The sequence below is a fragment of the Erithacus rubecula genome, assembly GCF_903797595.1.
Source record: "Erithacus rubecula genome assembly, chromosome: 3".
In the NCBI taxonomy this organism is placed as follows: Eukaryota; Metazoa; Chordata; class Aves; order Passeriformes; family Muscicapidae; genus Erithacus; species Erithacus rubecula.
The window spans coordinates 54,391,816-54,405,396 of NC_136689.1; the positions used below are offsets into that span (position 1 = coordinate 54,391,816).

At 41.0% G+C, this 13,581-nt stretch overlaps 1 protein-coding gene across 5 annotated transcripts in view; it reads right to left on the reverse strand.

Moving 5' to 3' along the window:
* PDE1C (phosphodiesterase 1C) overlaps positions 1-13,581 on the reverse strand; it is a 200,321-nt gene that overhangs the window by 100,883 nt on the left and 85,857 nt on the right. For 2 of the 5 annotated variants that reach the window (XM_079301995.1, XM_079301994.1), the window contains exon 3: positions 12,298-12,324. The exons of the other annotated variants lie outside the window; for them this stretch is intronic. In XM_079301995.1, the coding sequence (XP_079158121.1) occupies positions 12,298-12,324 (27 nt within the window). The remainder of the gene's footprint in view (positions 1-12,297; positions 12,325-13,581) is intronic. 5 annotated transcript variants of the gene reach the window in all.

Sequence of the window (13,581 nt, forward strand, 5' to 3'; positions counted from 1 at the left end):
TCAGCTGAATCAAATTCATATCTGAATAACAACAAATTATTGCTTGCACAGTTACTGAAGAGGAGTTAATTTTCCCTAATAATCCTGTATACCTGAAACAGAAAGGAAATACAAAAAACTAGTCTTAATCTTACAGAATTTTTTTATAAAAAGAATTTCCAACCTAAACCTCCTCTGGTGCAGCTTAAGACTGTGTCTCTTGTCCAGTTTCTGGTTGCCTGGTAGAAGAGACTGACCCCCATTTGGCTAAAATTTCCTTTCAAGGTACTTGTAGAGAATGCTAAGGTCACTTCTGAGCCTCTTCTCCATACTAAACAACCACAGCTCCCTCAGCTGCTCTTCATAGGACACATATTTCAGACCCTTTACCAGCTTCATTGCCGATAATACTCTGGACCCTATCCAGCACCTAAAAAATGGCTTAGAGGTGACACAAGTCCCTGAGCCCAAAGAATATATAGGCTTGAGTTGAGGTGGAAATGCCCAGTACGTCCTCAGGGTGGAGAGATTCATGATGCATGACGTAACACTGTATGTAAGGGAACATTTTGGGACTCTTTGACAGTCATTGCAGATAACTAGGTGTCCGACTGCCATTGAGTCCATTATGGCCCACAACTAGAGACTGAAATGTTAATGGTTCATAGCTTAGATACCTTGACGAAGGACTTTGGGCAATTATAGCCAAACTGCATAAAAAAAGCAGCATGGAAGACCACCACAAGTTGAATAGATCTCCTGAAGGAAGCCCAGGACTTCATAGAGAATAAAGTGAATCAGGTCAGAGCAGAGGGAGAATATTTTGGGACACTGACTTAGTGACTTCTTCCATTGGGCAACATCAAAACCACTGGGGCACTCTGGGCCAGACACACAGACATCTTGGAGTGGCTGCACAGGTCACTGATGACTTCCCCCAGGATTACAGGGTCTCTGGTCTGCTTCCCTCCCTATGTGTCCCTATGCACCGCCTTTTCTCCTTTGGCTGCCTCAGGGGGCAGCCAGAGGAGTGAGCCCGGCTGCCAGCACCAGCACCATGCCCTAAGGTGCCAGCTAACCCTGGAGATTCCAGATCCTGATTTTGCCCTTTGCTTCTCACCCTCATCTTTCCCACCCATATCTCTCTACCCCACATCTCCTGTTCAATAAAATCCTCGTTGTTAACTGTGATCGATGGTCTCCTTGGCACCTTGATTCAGGCAGAGACATCCTACACTAATTTCATCTCTACAGGGGCACACACGTGCACACAGCACTGGAGCTGTGACCTCCCCAGTGCCCTGCACACAGGGACAGTCACCACCCTGGTCCTGCTGGCCACACCAGTGCTGGCACAGCAGGCCACGGGGCCGCTGGCCTCCTTGCCCACCTGGGCACACACCAGCTCAAGTTTAGCCACTCTTGGCCAGCATCATCAGAGCTTTCTCTGCTGCTAAGCCTTCTAGCTGTTCTGCCCCCAGCTTTTTGCAATGTTGGGACTTCTTGGGACACACAGACTGGACCATGCTTGGTTTTCTTGTATCTCATCCTGCTGGCTTCACACCATCCATCCTGCCTTTCCACATCCCCCTGCATATTAAAGCCTCACAAAGTCCTTTTACATGTCCAAGCATCCACCAAGCCTCACCCTGGAGCCATCTTCAGACCTCTCGAGCCTCTCAGCACTTGTCCCATGACCAAAGGCATCACAGGAAAGACACCAGAGCCATCTGAGCTTTTGTCTCTTGACCAGGCGTTGGCCTAGCTGTTGGCTCTGATGACTCGCTGTCCTGCGATACTCCCATCAAGGAGCTACTGCACACCTGTGATCAAGAACAGCTTCCTGACAGAGAAGTGGCAGGAGAGAGGGTTAGGAAGCCAAAGAGCACCTTCCTTCTCCCACCACAAGACAAAGAAGGATGTGTCCTCAGGGCTGGTTCACATTCTAACCACAGCTTCATATTGTACAATTTCATTGGGTTATTTTGTCATAATCCTACAAACTGAATTTGTAGGAAACACTTTGAGTTAAAAAAATTTGCTCACAATTCTATTTCACTCCTAAATAAGTCCTTTTTTATAATACCGGGTTACTAATAGACTGCTTCCTCACCGCCGGAGATAATTGTCAAAAAAGGACTGGTTGAAGCCTGCGGGCTGTCACTTGCAATGTGCCATTTATTGTGCAAATCATTTTTGCAGTGAGACAACAAGGCAAGTGTTAGTGAAAGACAACATATGCTTTGTGAGTATAGTCAGGAAGAAAGTGAAGCCCTGTGCTTCCAATGTGTGGTGTGTGTTATCACATATTAACACAAGCATCTATATATCTTAGATTGACTAAAAAAGCATGTAAATTTAAAAAAACACCTATATATTAGTGGATACGTCCCTAATGAAAAACTGGAGTTCAAGCGCTTTCAAGAAGCATTTCCCTTGTCCTGTGGGAGAAACTGAGAAACAGTTAGACTTCTCATGCACATGTCACACATGTATATTTATATTTATAGTTTTTTCTTCTACACGCTTCAAATTTTTATTCTGCTGCATTTATGACTTTGAAATGAGTTAAGAGATGTGCATTAGTTTAATGTACAGAGGTTTAAAATTCCACTTTCAGGTTACAATACAGAATAAATATTATATTCAGGTTAATGATATTTAAGTAATTTTTAAAATAGTTTGTATAAGAGCAGCTGAGCTATTTTTTAGAGAGATTGTATGGTGAAAATTTCACTCTTTAGCTATGCAAATATTTCTCCTTAAGTCTTCTTGGGCTGAAAATGAGCAAAATTTGAAGACGAACAACTTTAACTGTCCTTTATTTTCACCTATTTACATGACTGTGCTTCTACTTTGAAGGTTTGGCAATGATGATGAAAAGTCAAGACATTATTCTAATGTTCATGCATTTATTTATTCATCCATCCCAGTTCAGCATTTGTGTAATACTTCCTTATGTCTAAATTAATGTATTTTAAATACTTTACATACATGGAATCAAGATTATTTATAGGAAACAGTTCTTTTCCCCCTAGTTTTAAACTGTGAGTCTCAGCATGTTCTCACAAAGCCACTGTCATATATTCAGTATTCTCAGTGAGGAAGGTATGTGAGAGATCATGCAATGGGCATGTGTACAGGGAAAGAGCTTCTATTAAATTCCTGAGCCAAGTTCAGTAGCTTACCATGAGTTGTTAAATATTCAGTACATTACAAGTGGCTCATCTGGAATTAAATCTGGCCAAGCTTGTCAAGAAAGACTTCTTCAAATACATCAATAACAAAAGGGGAAAAAAAAAAGATAATGTGGGCCTGTTGCTAAATGAAGGGGGAACCCTGGCAACAGGGAATGTCAGATCAACCTCACTGAAAAGACCAGCCCTCAGGGATCTCTGATCCAGGAGAATTAGGGTCACAAATGTTGGAAGGAGGACCTTCCCTTGGTCAAGGAGGATTGGGTTACAGAACACCAAGTCAAACTTGATAACCACAGGTCCAAGCCAACAAATATCATTAAGGGACTGGAGCATCTCTTACAAGGATAGGCTGAGGGAGACCTCATCAGCCTCAAGATGAGACATCTGAGAGGTGACATGATCAAGGTCTATAAGTATCTGAAGGGACAGAGAGAAGAGAGTGGAACCAGGCTCTTCTCGGTGGGAACAAGAAGCATGACTAGAGGCAATGGGCAGAAACTGATGCACAGGAAGTTCCACCAGCATGAAGAAGAACTTCTTTACTGTGTGGGTGACCACACACTGCAATAGATTGATCAGAGATGGTGTGGAATCTCCCTTGCAGAAGACATTGAAGAACCACCTGCACACAGTCCTTTTCTATATACTCTATGATGACCCTGCTTGAGTAGGGAGGCTGGGCCTGATGACCTGCTGTGGTCCCTTTCATCTTCCTTCTGAGTTTCTGTGATGCTGTGACTGTTTATTAGTGCAGAAACTTACAGAAGGAGATTTTGTCACCACAATCTGAAAATATCCACGGTATTGCCAGGTGAAAGAAAAAAATAATTGCAACTGCAGTCTGAAAGCTGAAGTACAACCATTTGCATGGCTTAGCCAGACAAGCAAAAAAGCAGCAACAAACTAATTGCTTTTCAGAACATGAACAGCTCCTACCAAAAGGTGCTGGGACTGGCTGCCCAGGAAATCAAACTCATTTCTTTACCCATACATATGCAGCATTTGTAGTCCAATTTTTTTTTCCCCATCACTCTGCTTAGTCATAACCTAGAATGAGTTTGGTTCAGGCAGCTGTTGTAAATTAGCTGAGTCTCCTGCACCTGCATATTCCTTGAGTATTCCCATGAAAATCAACATGCGTTGCATTTTGCAGGGCTTAACCAGATGCTCCAATGCCAATGACTTATTTCACAAACTACAAGATACAAATTACTGGACCATCTCTGTGCTGGGGTGTGTGTCACACAGTTCTTGCAGTCAGTAGCAGATAAGCATTTCTGTCTTCATTAAGAGACAGAAGTGGAGAAGAAATCTTTAGGTCAGTACACTGGAATTTGTATAAATGTTATTAGATAGCTGAAAAAACCTCCAGGGAAATTACCAGCTCATGTGGAACTCAGTTATAGTAGTATCTGTTTTGATAGTGTAAAAGCCTAGAACTTTAAACCAGCCTTTGGCAGACAAATAATTGGAATACATAGATTGCATGTATGGAATTATTGAAATGTTGTCAGCATCTTTTACTTCTTAAAATTTTATTTTGTTTTTCATTAAAAATCAAAGTAGTGCTATCTTCAGCAAAATTTTCCCAGAAAGAACAAGGAAAAATCCAGGAAATAACTATTTCATCCTATCCACTCATTACTGCTAACATGCTAGACTCTCAAAAACAGCCTAATAAGACAAAGGTTTCACAAGCCTAGAATGTATCACTGATGAACAAGTTCAAACAGCATTCTCTATACTGCATGAAGCATTGTTTCAGATAACGTAAGAGAACAGCAATATTTTTTTTCCTCTTTTAAAAATAGCTTGTATTAACAATACAAGAATTAAAACAAGCTGAAATTTTGGTTTATGGAAGCATTAGTCAATTCAGGTTCCAAAGTTTGAACCTTAATTACATGCACCACTAAATCTCTATGTGTTGCACAGCAGCTCAGAAATAAGCTACTTGCATATATTAGAGCAATAACCTCAGAACACACTATGCAGTGCTTCTATTATGTTCAGGCAATTGTTATATAGCCTCTCTGAAGATATGATGTAGCTAGGTGAGGGGACATGTGTTATTAAGTATTCTATGAATCAGAATTATTAGCAATAAGTTAGCTGCATTGATAAAAGCACTAATATTAAAAAGAGTTTTCCTGGACCAGCCATTGGAGGTCCAGATGTTCAAAATCCTGCTCTCATGGAGAAAACAGAGCACTCCTGTACCATAATTATTTCCAAAATCTGCCTGGTGGGGGGGTGGGGGGGGGGGGGGGGGGTGGGGGGGGGGGTGGGGGTGGGGGGGGGGGGGGGGGGGGGGGGGGGGGGGTGGGGGGGGGGGGGGGGGGGTGGGGGGGGGGGGGGGGGGGGTGGGGGGGGGGGGGGTGGGGGGGGGGGGGGGGGGGGGGGGGGGGGGGGGGGGGGGGGGGGGGGGGGGGGGGGGGGGGGGGGGGGGGGGGGGGGGGGGGGGGGGGGGGGGGGGGGGGGGGGGGGGGGGGGGGGGGGGGGTGGGGGGGGGGGGGGGGGTGGGGGGGGGGGGGGGGGGGGGGGGGAAGTAAAACTATACATGAAAAATCCATGCTACAATCTTTGGGGAAATGAATGTATCAAATCGTATTCCTGAGATCTTAGAATCAAGTTTTAATAAATCTAGATTCATCTATAATGTACCCGTTGTGGCATGTACCCACTTACACAACCCACACAGTTAGGCACATCGTTAGGTATGGTCGAACAGATAATCCACGATTAATTTATATCCACCTGAGACATTTTATTAAGCCCTTGAGAGCATAACATGTGCAGCTAACTATATCAACAAATGGAACTTTCTGATGGAGAACCTTCTCCTCAGGCAGGAGAACAATTATTCTTCTGCATAATGAAAATCTAACATCATCATCCATTGGAGCATAATAGGAATTCAAACCCTGGAAACATACACATGAAGTTCTGTAATAGGGTCTGGATCTCTTCTAAGAAATCAGTAGATGGATGGGATTGAGGAAAGGAGATATACCAGGCAAAAGCTACAATAAATTGCTTCTTACTCCTCTCTGTGGTGGTGCTCACTGAAACATCTATCAAATATTTAATGTGTCATTCCTTTTTAAACTAACGCACACACAAAGGAAGCCCAAATACTTGGTTCTAAATAAGGCTTATTTTCCATATTTGCTGTTAACACTTGGAAGCCAGCCTATCAAAATACATTATTAACCATGCTACCCTGTTTTTCTGGAGAAGGCATGGCACTCAGTATGGATCTGACAATGTTTTCAGATGAGACTATCATAGATGCTTTCACCTTAATGTGAAAACAGTGATAAATCCTTTTGCTCAGAGTGCAGTATCTATGTAGAAACTGCACAAAGAACTTCTTCACCTGTCATCTAATTAAAGTAAATTCCATCCCCAAGTTATCATCTCAAAATGGGCAAGACAAAATGCATTTGTTGGGAGGAAAAAATACTTGGATAGTTTACTGCCAATATTTTGAAGTAAACACAGAGTTAAATCAGTAGAAATCAAGCTGATAGACTTTCTGATGTGGAAATGAGAGAAGAGGGTTTATAGTTTTCACTGATTTGATAAGGCTTTTAGTATCTGGTTATGGTTTAACCCCAGCTGTCAACTTAAGTACTATACAGATGTTTACTCAGTCTCCTCACTCTTGATCCCTTCAGTGGGATGGGGAGGAGAACTAGTATAAAGGTAGAAGTTGTGGATTGAGACAGGAACGCTTTAATAATTGATATAAAGATATAAAATAATAAAATAAAAATAAGAATAAGAAATAAAGAAACAAGACCCAAGAGAAATAAGTAATGCCATTGCTCATCACCAATGGACTGATGTCAAGGCTATTGCAAAGCAGTGATCAGCAGCTCCTGGCTAACTCCTTCCAGTTTATATATTGAACATAATGTTGTCTGGTGTGGGATATCCATTTGGCTAGTTTGCATCAGCTGTCCTGGCTCTGCTCCTTCACAGGTTTTTGTAGACCTCCTCACTGTCAGAGCATGACAAACTGAAAAGTCCTTGTTCTAAAGGAAGCATTACTTAGCAACAATTAAAACAGCAGTGTGTTATCAACACTGTTCTTATACTAAATCCAAAACACAGCACTGTACCAGCTACTAAGAGAAAAATTAATTCTATCCCAGCCAAAACCGATACCAGTGGGTTTCAAGTGTAATTCACACTAAAAGTTGAGAGATTTCTCTTGAGAAAATAATCTGTTGCCAGGAGATAGCTGATTCTCTCCTAGGGCAAGCTCTCTCAGCAAAGATAAATGCCCTTGCATTTGATAGATTTTTAAACAAAATGCCTTAGGATTCACTCTTCATCATTTGCAAGGGACACAAACCCTTAAGAAGTGAGAGATTTTGAAGGCTGGAAGCTTATACAGGACTTCGGTCACATCACCTGCCCTCTAAGGATGTCCCCAACTAAAAGCATGTTCTCATATTAACTGCCAAGATAATGTCAGTCACTGACAATTTTGTTCTTTCTACCTCTTTCCTACTTACCTCCCACTCCTCCCCAATGTCTGACTACTAAATCAAAGGATTAAAACAACTCATTATCAATTCAAGCAAATCTGAGACACAGCTAAGACCTAGGAGGTCTGAACTAGTCATTGAAATGCTTCATCCTAGAGTCATTTAAATGACCAGATTTCCGTAATTACCCAGTACTGAAAACTGCCAAGAAGTTCCTATAGTTCATACACTACAAATGCTTGATGGAAAAAAATTTATTAACTACCTATCCACTTGCATATGAGAAGAACTTCTGTTACTGTACTTTACACACTGCAATAGATTGACCAGAGAGAGTGTGGACTCTCCCTTGCAGAAGATATTGAACAACCATATACTCCCAATCCTTTGCCATGTACTCTAAGATGACCCTGCTTGAGCAGGGAAGTTGGGACAGATGACCCACTATGGTCTCTTCCAGCTTTAGTCATTCTGTGACAACATCCTTACTCAAACAACCAGCTTTGAGAGAGCACTGATGCTCCATTCCAATAAAGACCTCTTCAGTGTGCCTAACAGCATTCAAGGATGAGATTAATCCCAGCACAGAGTTTTCTCACAGGAAGTAAATGCCAGAACTTTAAGATTAACTTAAAATGAGACTTTCAAGGCAATAATATTTCAAAAGTGACAGTGGATTGTTTTAACCTACAGAGGTCTCAGCATAAGCAACCCTGATGATTCCACTCAATTTGGGGGAAATCACACTTTTCCACTTACTTTGTAAGTAACAGCATTACATTTATAGTTTCATCTATTGTGCCCCACACTAGCATAAATATATTTCTCCAAGAATATATTAACCAAATGCCGAAGCAAGCTGGAACTAAGAAGAACATACGTATATGAGAAAGAATAAGAAAATGGGAAAGGGGATGGAAAATATCTCTGCTCATGAGTTTCCTGCCTTATTGTCTGAAGTAGAAAAAACAAAATCCTTCTGAAGATTAGGGAAGTCTTGATATTCTGGCCGTGTGGTTTGTATCAGGTGTCAACCTTTCTTAATCAGAATACAATATCTTTTGAAGAAACCACATTATTATTTTTTCAGAGCCATTAGGATGCTGTTTCAGAGCCAAAGTCATATTTCCAAGACCCTTTGGTTACATTTCCTGCTGAGATATACTACATCTTTAGCATAGGTACATTTGAAGTAGAATGAGTTACACACAGTTATAATACTGTGTGGATTTAGTCTTCTTGGCTTCACTTGCTTAGCCTGAGTAGCTGGATTTGGTGAAGCTTTAGGCCTCATCTGTGAAGTTACACTCAAGATATGCTTTCAGCTGGGACAGTTAATATTCGTGTTAATTTCTAGTAGCAGCTGAAGTGCTATGTCTTGGCTGTAGTATGAGAAGAGTATAGGTAACACAATGTTTTGGTTGTTGCTAAGTAATGTTTATCCTGCATCTAGGGTTTTTTTGATTTCCTAGGCTCTGCCAGCTACCAAGTGCAACAGAATCGCAAATTGGAAGATAAGGAGATTAGAGGCACCAGAAGAAGATGCAACTTGACAAGTTATGACGAGTTAATGGCCAGCCTGCATGGTCACTTGAGAAATAATTCAATAAGATGTTAGAAGACCCCTGATAAAATATCAGGACTCCTTTTTCTTGGCTTTTGTCTAAAATAAGGTCACTGTAAAAGAAACATTAGCATCTTAATAGAAAATTAAACTGTGAAATTAACCAACATGCAGCTAAATAAAAAGAGCAACATATGCAATTCTGTGTTACTGATGGAATAAAAATCCATGACTGTAGACTCTAATATTTATGGAAAATTTATGCCATGTAAACTAACACAGATTATATATCTGACAAATTTTGTGACAATAATTGGTATTCAGTGAGTCTTTAGAAGTGCCAGATTGCCTGCACAAGCTGAATTCACCCAAGAGGATAAACCTAACCTAGGAGGAGATTGCCAAGAGGGACTTGAGATGCTCCTTTCCCTTTTAATGTTCCAAGAAGCTGAAGATGCTGAGTATCTCCTAGAAATACATGACAGCCCAAACCTGGCAGTCTTCAGGACAACTGGGCATCCCAACAGTCAAATCAAACTGACCTCATGACTGAGGTCTCAGAAGTGAAAAAAAAAAAAAACAAAAAACCCCATAAAAATCAAAAACAACTGATGACCTGGAAGTTCAGAGCTTTGGCTTCCTTTCTAGCAAGCTATCTGCTGTTCACCTTGTTAAGTAAGCTATTTACTGTTTACAAAGAGAACTAGACAGTGGAATGATAAAATGCCCTGAGTTCAGATTAAATATCCCACTTCTCTGGTGTTGCTGTGATTAATCTACATCACATTCAGTAGCTCAGCTGCAATTCAGGTTGGGACTAATGAAGTTAGAGTTGTCTAGATAGATGTGAAACTTCCAAGTTTATGAGGAAAATCATACCGATATATTATTGTTACAAAAGCATTCAGGTTAACTCAATTAACAGAATGATTAATGTGAAAGTCACTGTTTGTCATTTCTAGTTACACTTTTAGGCTGGCTCAGATTGTAGCTCAGCTCTTTCTCATTACATTTTCTTGTGTACCTCATTTATTTTCTTACATATATTTGATTTTCCTTCTGAACAGGTCTGCATTCAGAGGAAATTGTTTACACTCTCTGCAAGCTACAAGGGACAGTAGTGTTTCTCCTGTCTAGCTGCTGCTATTATCGTGTAGATATTTTTATGTGATAACACTCCCCAAATAGAAACAAAAGGAAGATGTAAAAGCAAGTAGTAGATGATTTTAATTCAGACACCCTCAGAGCCCAGTGATGTAGGAAGCACAAAGATTGTTTTTAAAAAAACATATCAATGGCAAAAAGAAAACCTACAACTCTCAAATGTGAGAACTGAAGGTGGAAACATAAGCCAAGTCATCAGTTTATGCATATTGCTGGAATTACCAACTCAAGAGATGTTACTTAAAACCAGACTTTAAGTGAACTGCTGTCCTACCACTTCTTTTCGCTGGATGTTTTGCACAGGTGGCAGTAGGTGCAATTTTCCATTTAGCATTGTAATTAATCACTCAGCAGGGGGAAAATTCAAGGCAGAACCTTATGGCCATCTAGGTTTTCCTAGGTGCTGCCTGTGTGTGGTTCCCAGACATAAATAACAGTTAGCCCATTGTGCTACATTGCCCTCTGGGCCAGCAGTCAGCACCACTGGGCAAGGTTATCAAGAACAGCTGCTCAGCAGTTGCCATATGCCTGGAGCGGCCTCTTGGCCTCTGCAGAGCTCACATCATTTCAGAAATCAGAAGGTCATGAAACCATTTGCAAGGATGCACACAATCAGGCAGGCAGCTGACATGTGTAAGAGTAAGAGAAAAAACCAGAAATTTCAAAATCCCACTGGGCACAAAACATATTGTATTCTTTGTACATCATCAACACAAGAATGTATTGGACTTGTAGAATATATTCACATCACTCTTCAGAGGCTTACAGTCTCTCATAGAAAAGAGATGCTGAATATCTCACTAATATTCACAATCATGCACACAGAAAAGATACCTAAATAAGACACAATACTCAATGCAGTGTGTTGACAATGCAAGTAGACCAAGGCACTCACAAATACACACAAACACAGTTCAATCATTCATTCTGGAAACAATTTTCTTGCAGCAGCTGAAGGCCTGTGGCCAGAGATACGTTCATAATTAATTAACAGTCATGGCAGCAGCAAGGAAAATGGGGAGAAAAGTAGAACTGCAAAACAAAACTACAGTGTCAGCCCCATATTTGGAAAAAAACCCTGGGAGCATATTTACTTTCTCCCTGTTCTTGTGTCTTACATTATCCAATGCCCTCTTACACAGATCAGCACAGAAATCTCCAAATCAGTATTTTTCACTAAGCTCTCATAGCTTAAATCCACCTTGTCTGTGACTCAAGCCACCACACCAGTTTCTTGCACACATGCAGCCTGTCCTGTCACTGCTCCATTAGAGCAATAATCATCAGCAAAGGGTGATAGCAAACAGGAGTGGTGCCTATGATCAAAGCATCACATTGGCTCATCTGCCAGCACACTCAAGGGTTCCAAAGCAAGAAAATTTTATCTGTCAAAAACCGCCATTGAGCCTGCCTCCTACAAGAAAGGACTAAGTACATCTGGAGGCTGCAATATGGACCCTTAATTAACAAGATTCATATTTTCCTTTAGTAAACTGCAATGACAGATTATTAGTAACTCTACGAGTCTGCCATTCATTTTGTTATTACAGAATCAGCAAGCAATACAAGTTAGAACCAGCAGATCTTGTAAAGAAACTATGTGATGTTTATTGGGATTTCACCTTCAATGACAAATATTTCTGTCCGTACTCAGAGAGAACTACCTCTAACATCAGAGGGGAGGACTACCATTAACAGCAAAGGAGATTGGGAACAACAACAGCACAAGGTGGTCCTTCAAAGGAGGAAACAATCAGTAGAATAGCATTTCCCCAGGAAAAAAAAGAAAAAAACACCAACCCAATAACAGGAAAATTCTCTTTCAAACCCCCTAACAAAAAGAGAATGATGACTCACAAATGCCTTCCAGTCCTCTGCGATTTACTCTTACCTCTGTGATGTTTTCTTATATTTTCTCCTGCAGGAAAAGAACAAAATGAGAACAACTATGATGAGAAGCTTAACAGGCAAGGAGGAAAAAGGAGAGGGTGAGAAATCAGGAACGATTCAGTGAAGTCACTTCTGTCATAAGATTGTCCCAAACCTGATGTAGCCATTCCCTTCTACTAACTTCAGTGGTGGTTGACACTAAATTGAGGAGAAAAAATTGTGTTTGCTTGTATGCACATACTGCCCTTTATTGTGAGAAAGGGTTGCTGTAACTAGGAAAAAATTATTTATTATTCTGAATGACTCAGCAGGAAGTCCAAGTGTCAGAAACTTACTTGTACTTACTAGCTGTAATGTTTGTGTGTCTCATTCAACAGAGAAGAAAGATAAGATCTATTTAAAATCCCCTTAACATGAATTGAGGGAATGTATCCAACCATATTGTCTGTGGTCACCCAGTGGAAAACCCTAGTGGTTTTAGAGCAGTCTTTCTCTAAAAAGAAAGCCTAGATCCTAGCAAGTTTTCTACTCAAGTAAATTCCACAGAGCCAGGTACAAATTCCACAGCTACCACAGAGCTCCACTTCGTGGCACCTACCTTGAGACCTTACAGACCTAGACCCAGGACTAGGAATGGCAAGAGCAGATGAGCATATGGGACTTCTTCTCTACCCCAGTGCTTACACCACATCAATCATAGCAAAGGCTGTAAACCCCTTACTCTTCCTAGCATGGTGGATTTTGATGACACAGGCTGCCAATGCAGAGTAAGGCAATACACAAAAAGGCAATACACCCCTTCCTGCACAGCTATCTCTATGGATATGCAGCTACCTGCAGGGATGTATCAGCACTGTGTGTTGTCTGTGAGCTGCTGCTTCTGCAGCTGTTTCCAAAGGCTTTGCACAGAGGCTGCCAAAGCAGGGCATTAATTTACTTGAACTCAGCTCTGCATTTATGTTCCAAAGTAAAACTAACGGTATTTAAACTTCACATGTAGTGACTGAAACAAGTTTCAATGTGGACTATGATGAGGTGTGCCCTGTTATTTAGCAATACACTAAGAGATATTGCCAACATTTTCAATAGATAGGTAATATTGTTAAAATAGGCCTATGGTTATTACCATCAAGTATACTTTTTGATTTCTGATACTATTGCATGTGGAAAATTGCACCTAGGGTGGACCTAGGAAGCCTAAACAAGGAGTAACTTTCCTTACAAATAAGAATCATGGCAAAAAGGAATGTAGTGATATTTTCTACTTAACAAGAGCTATGAATAA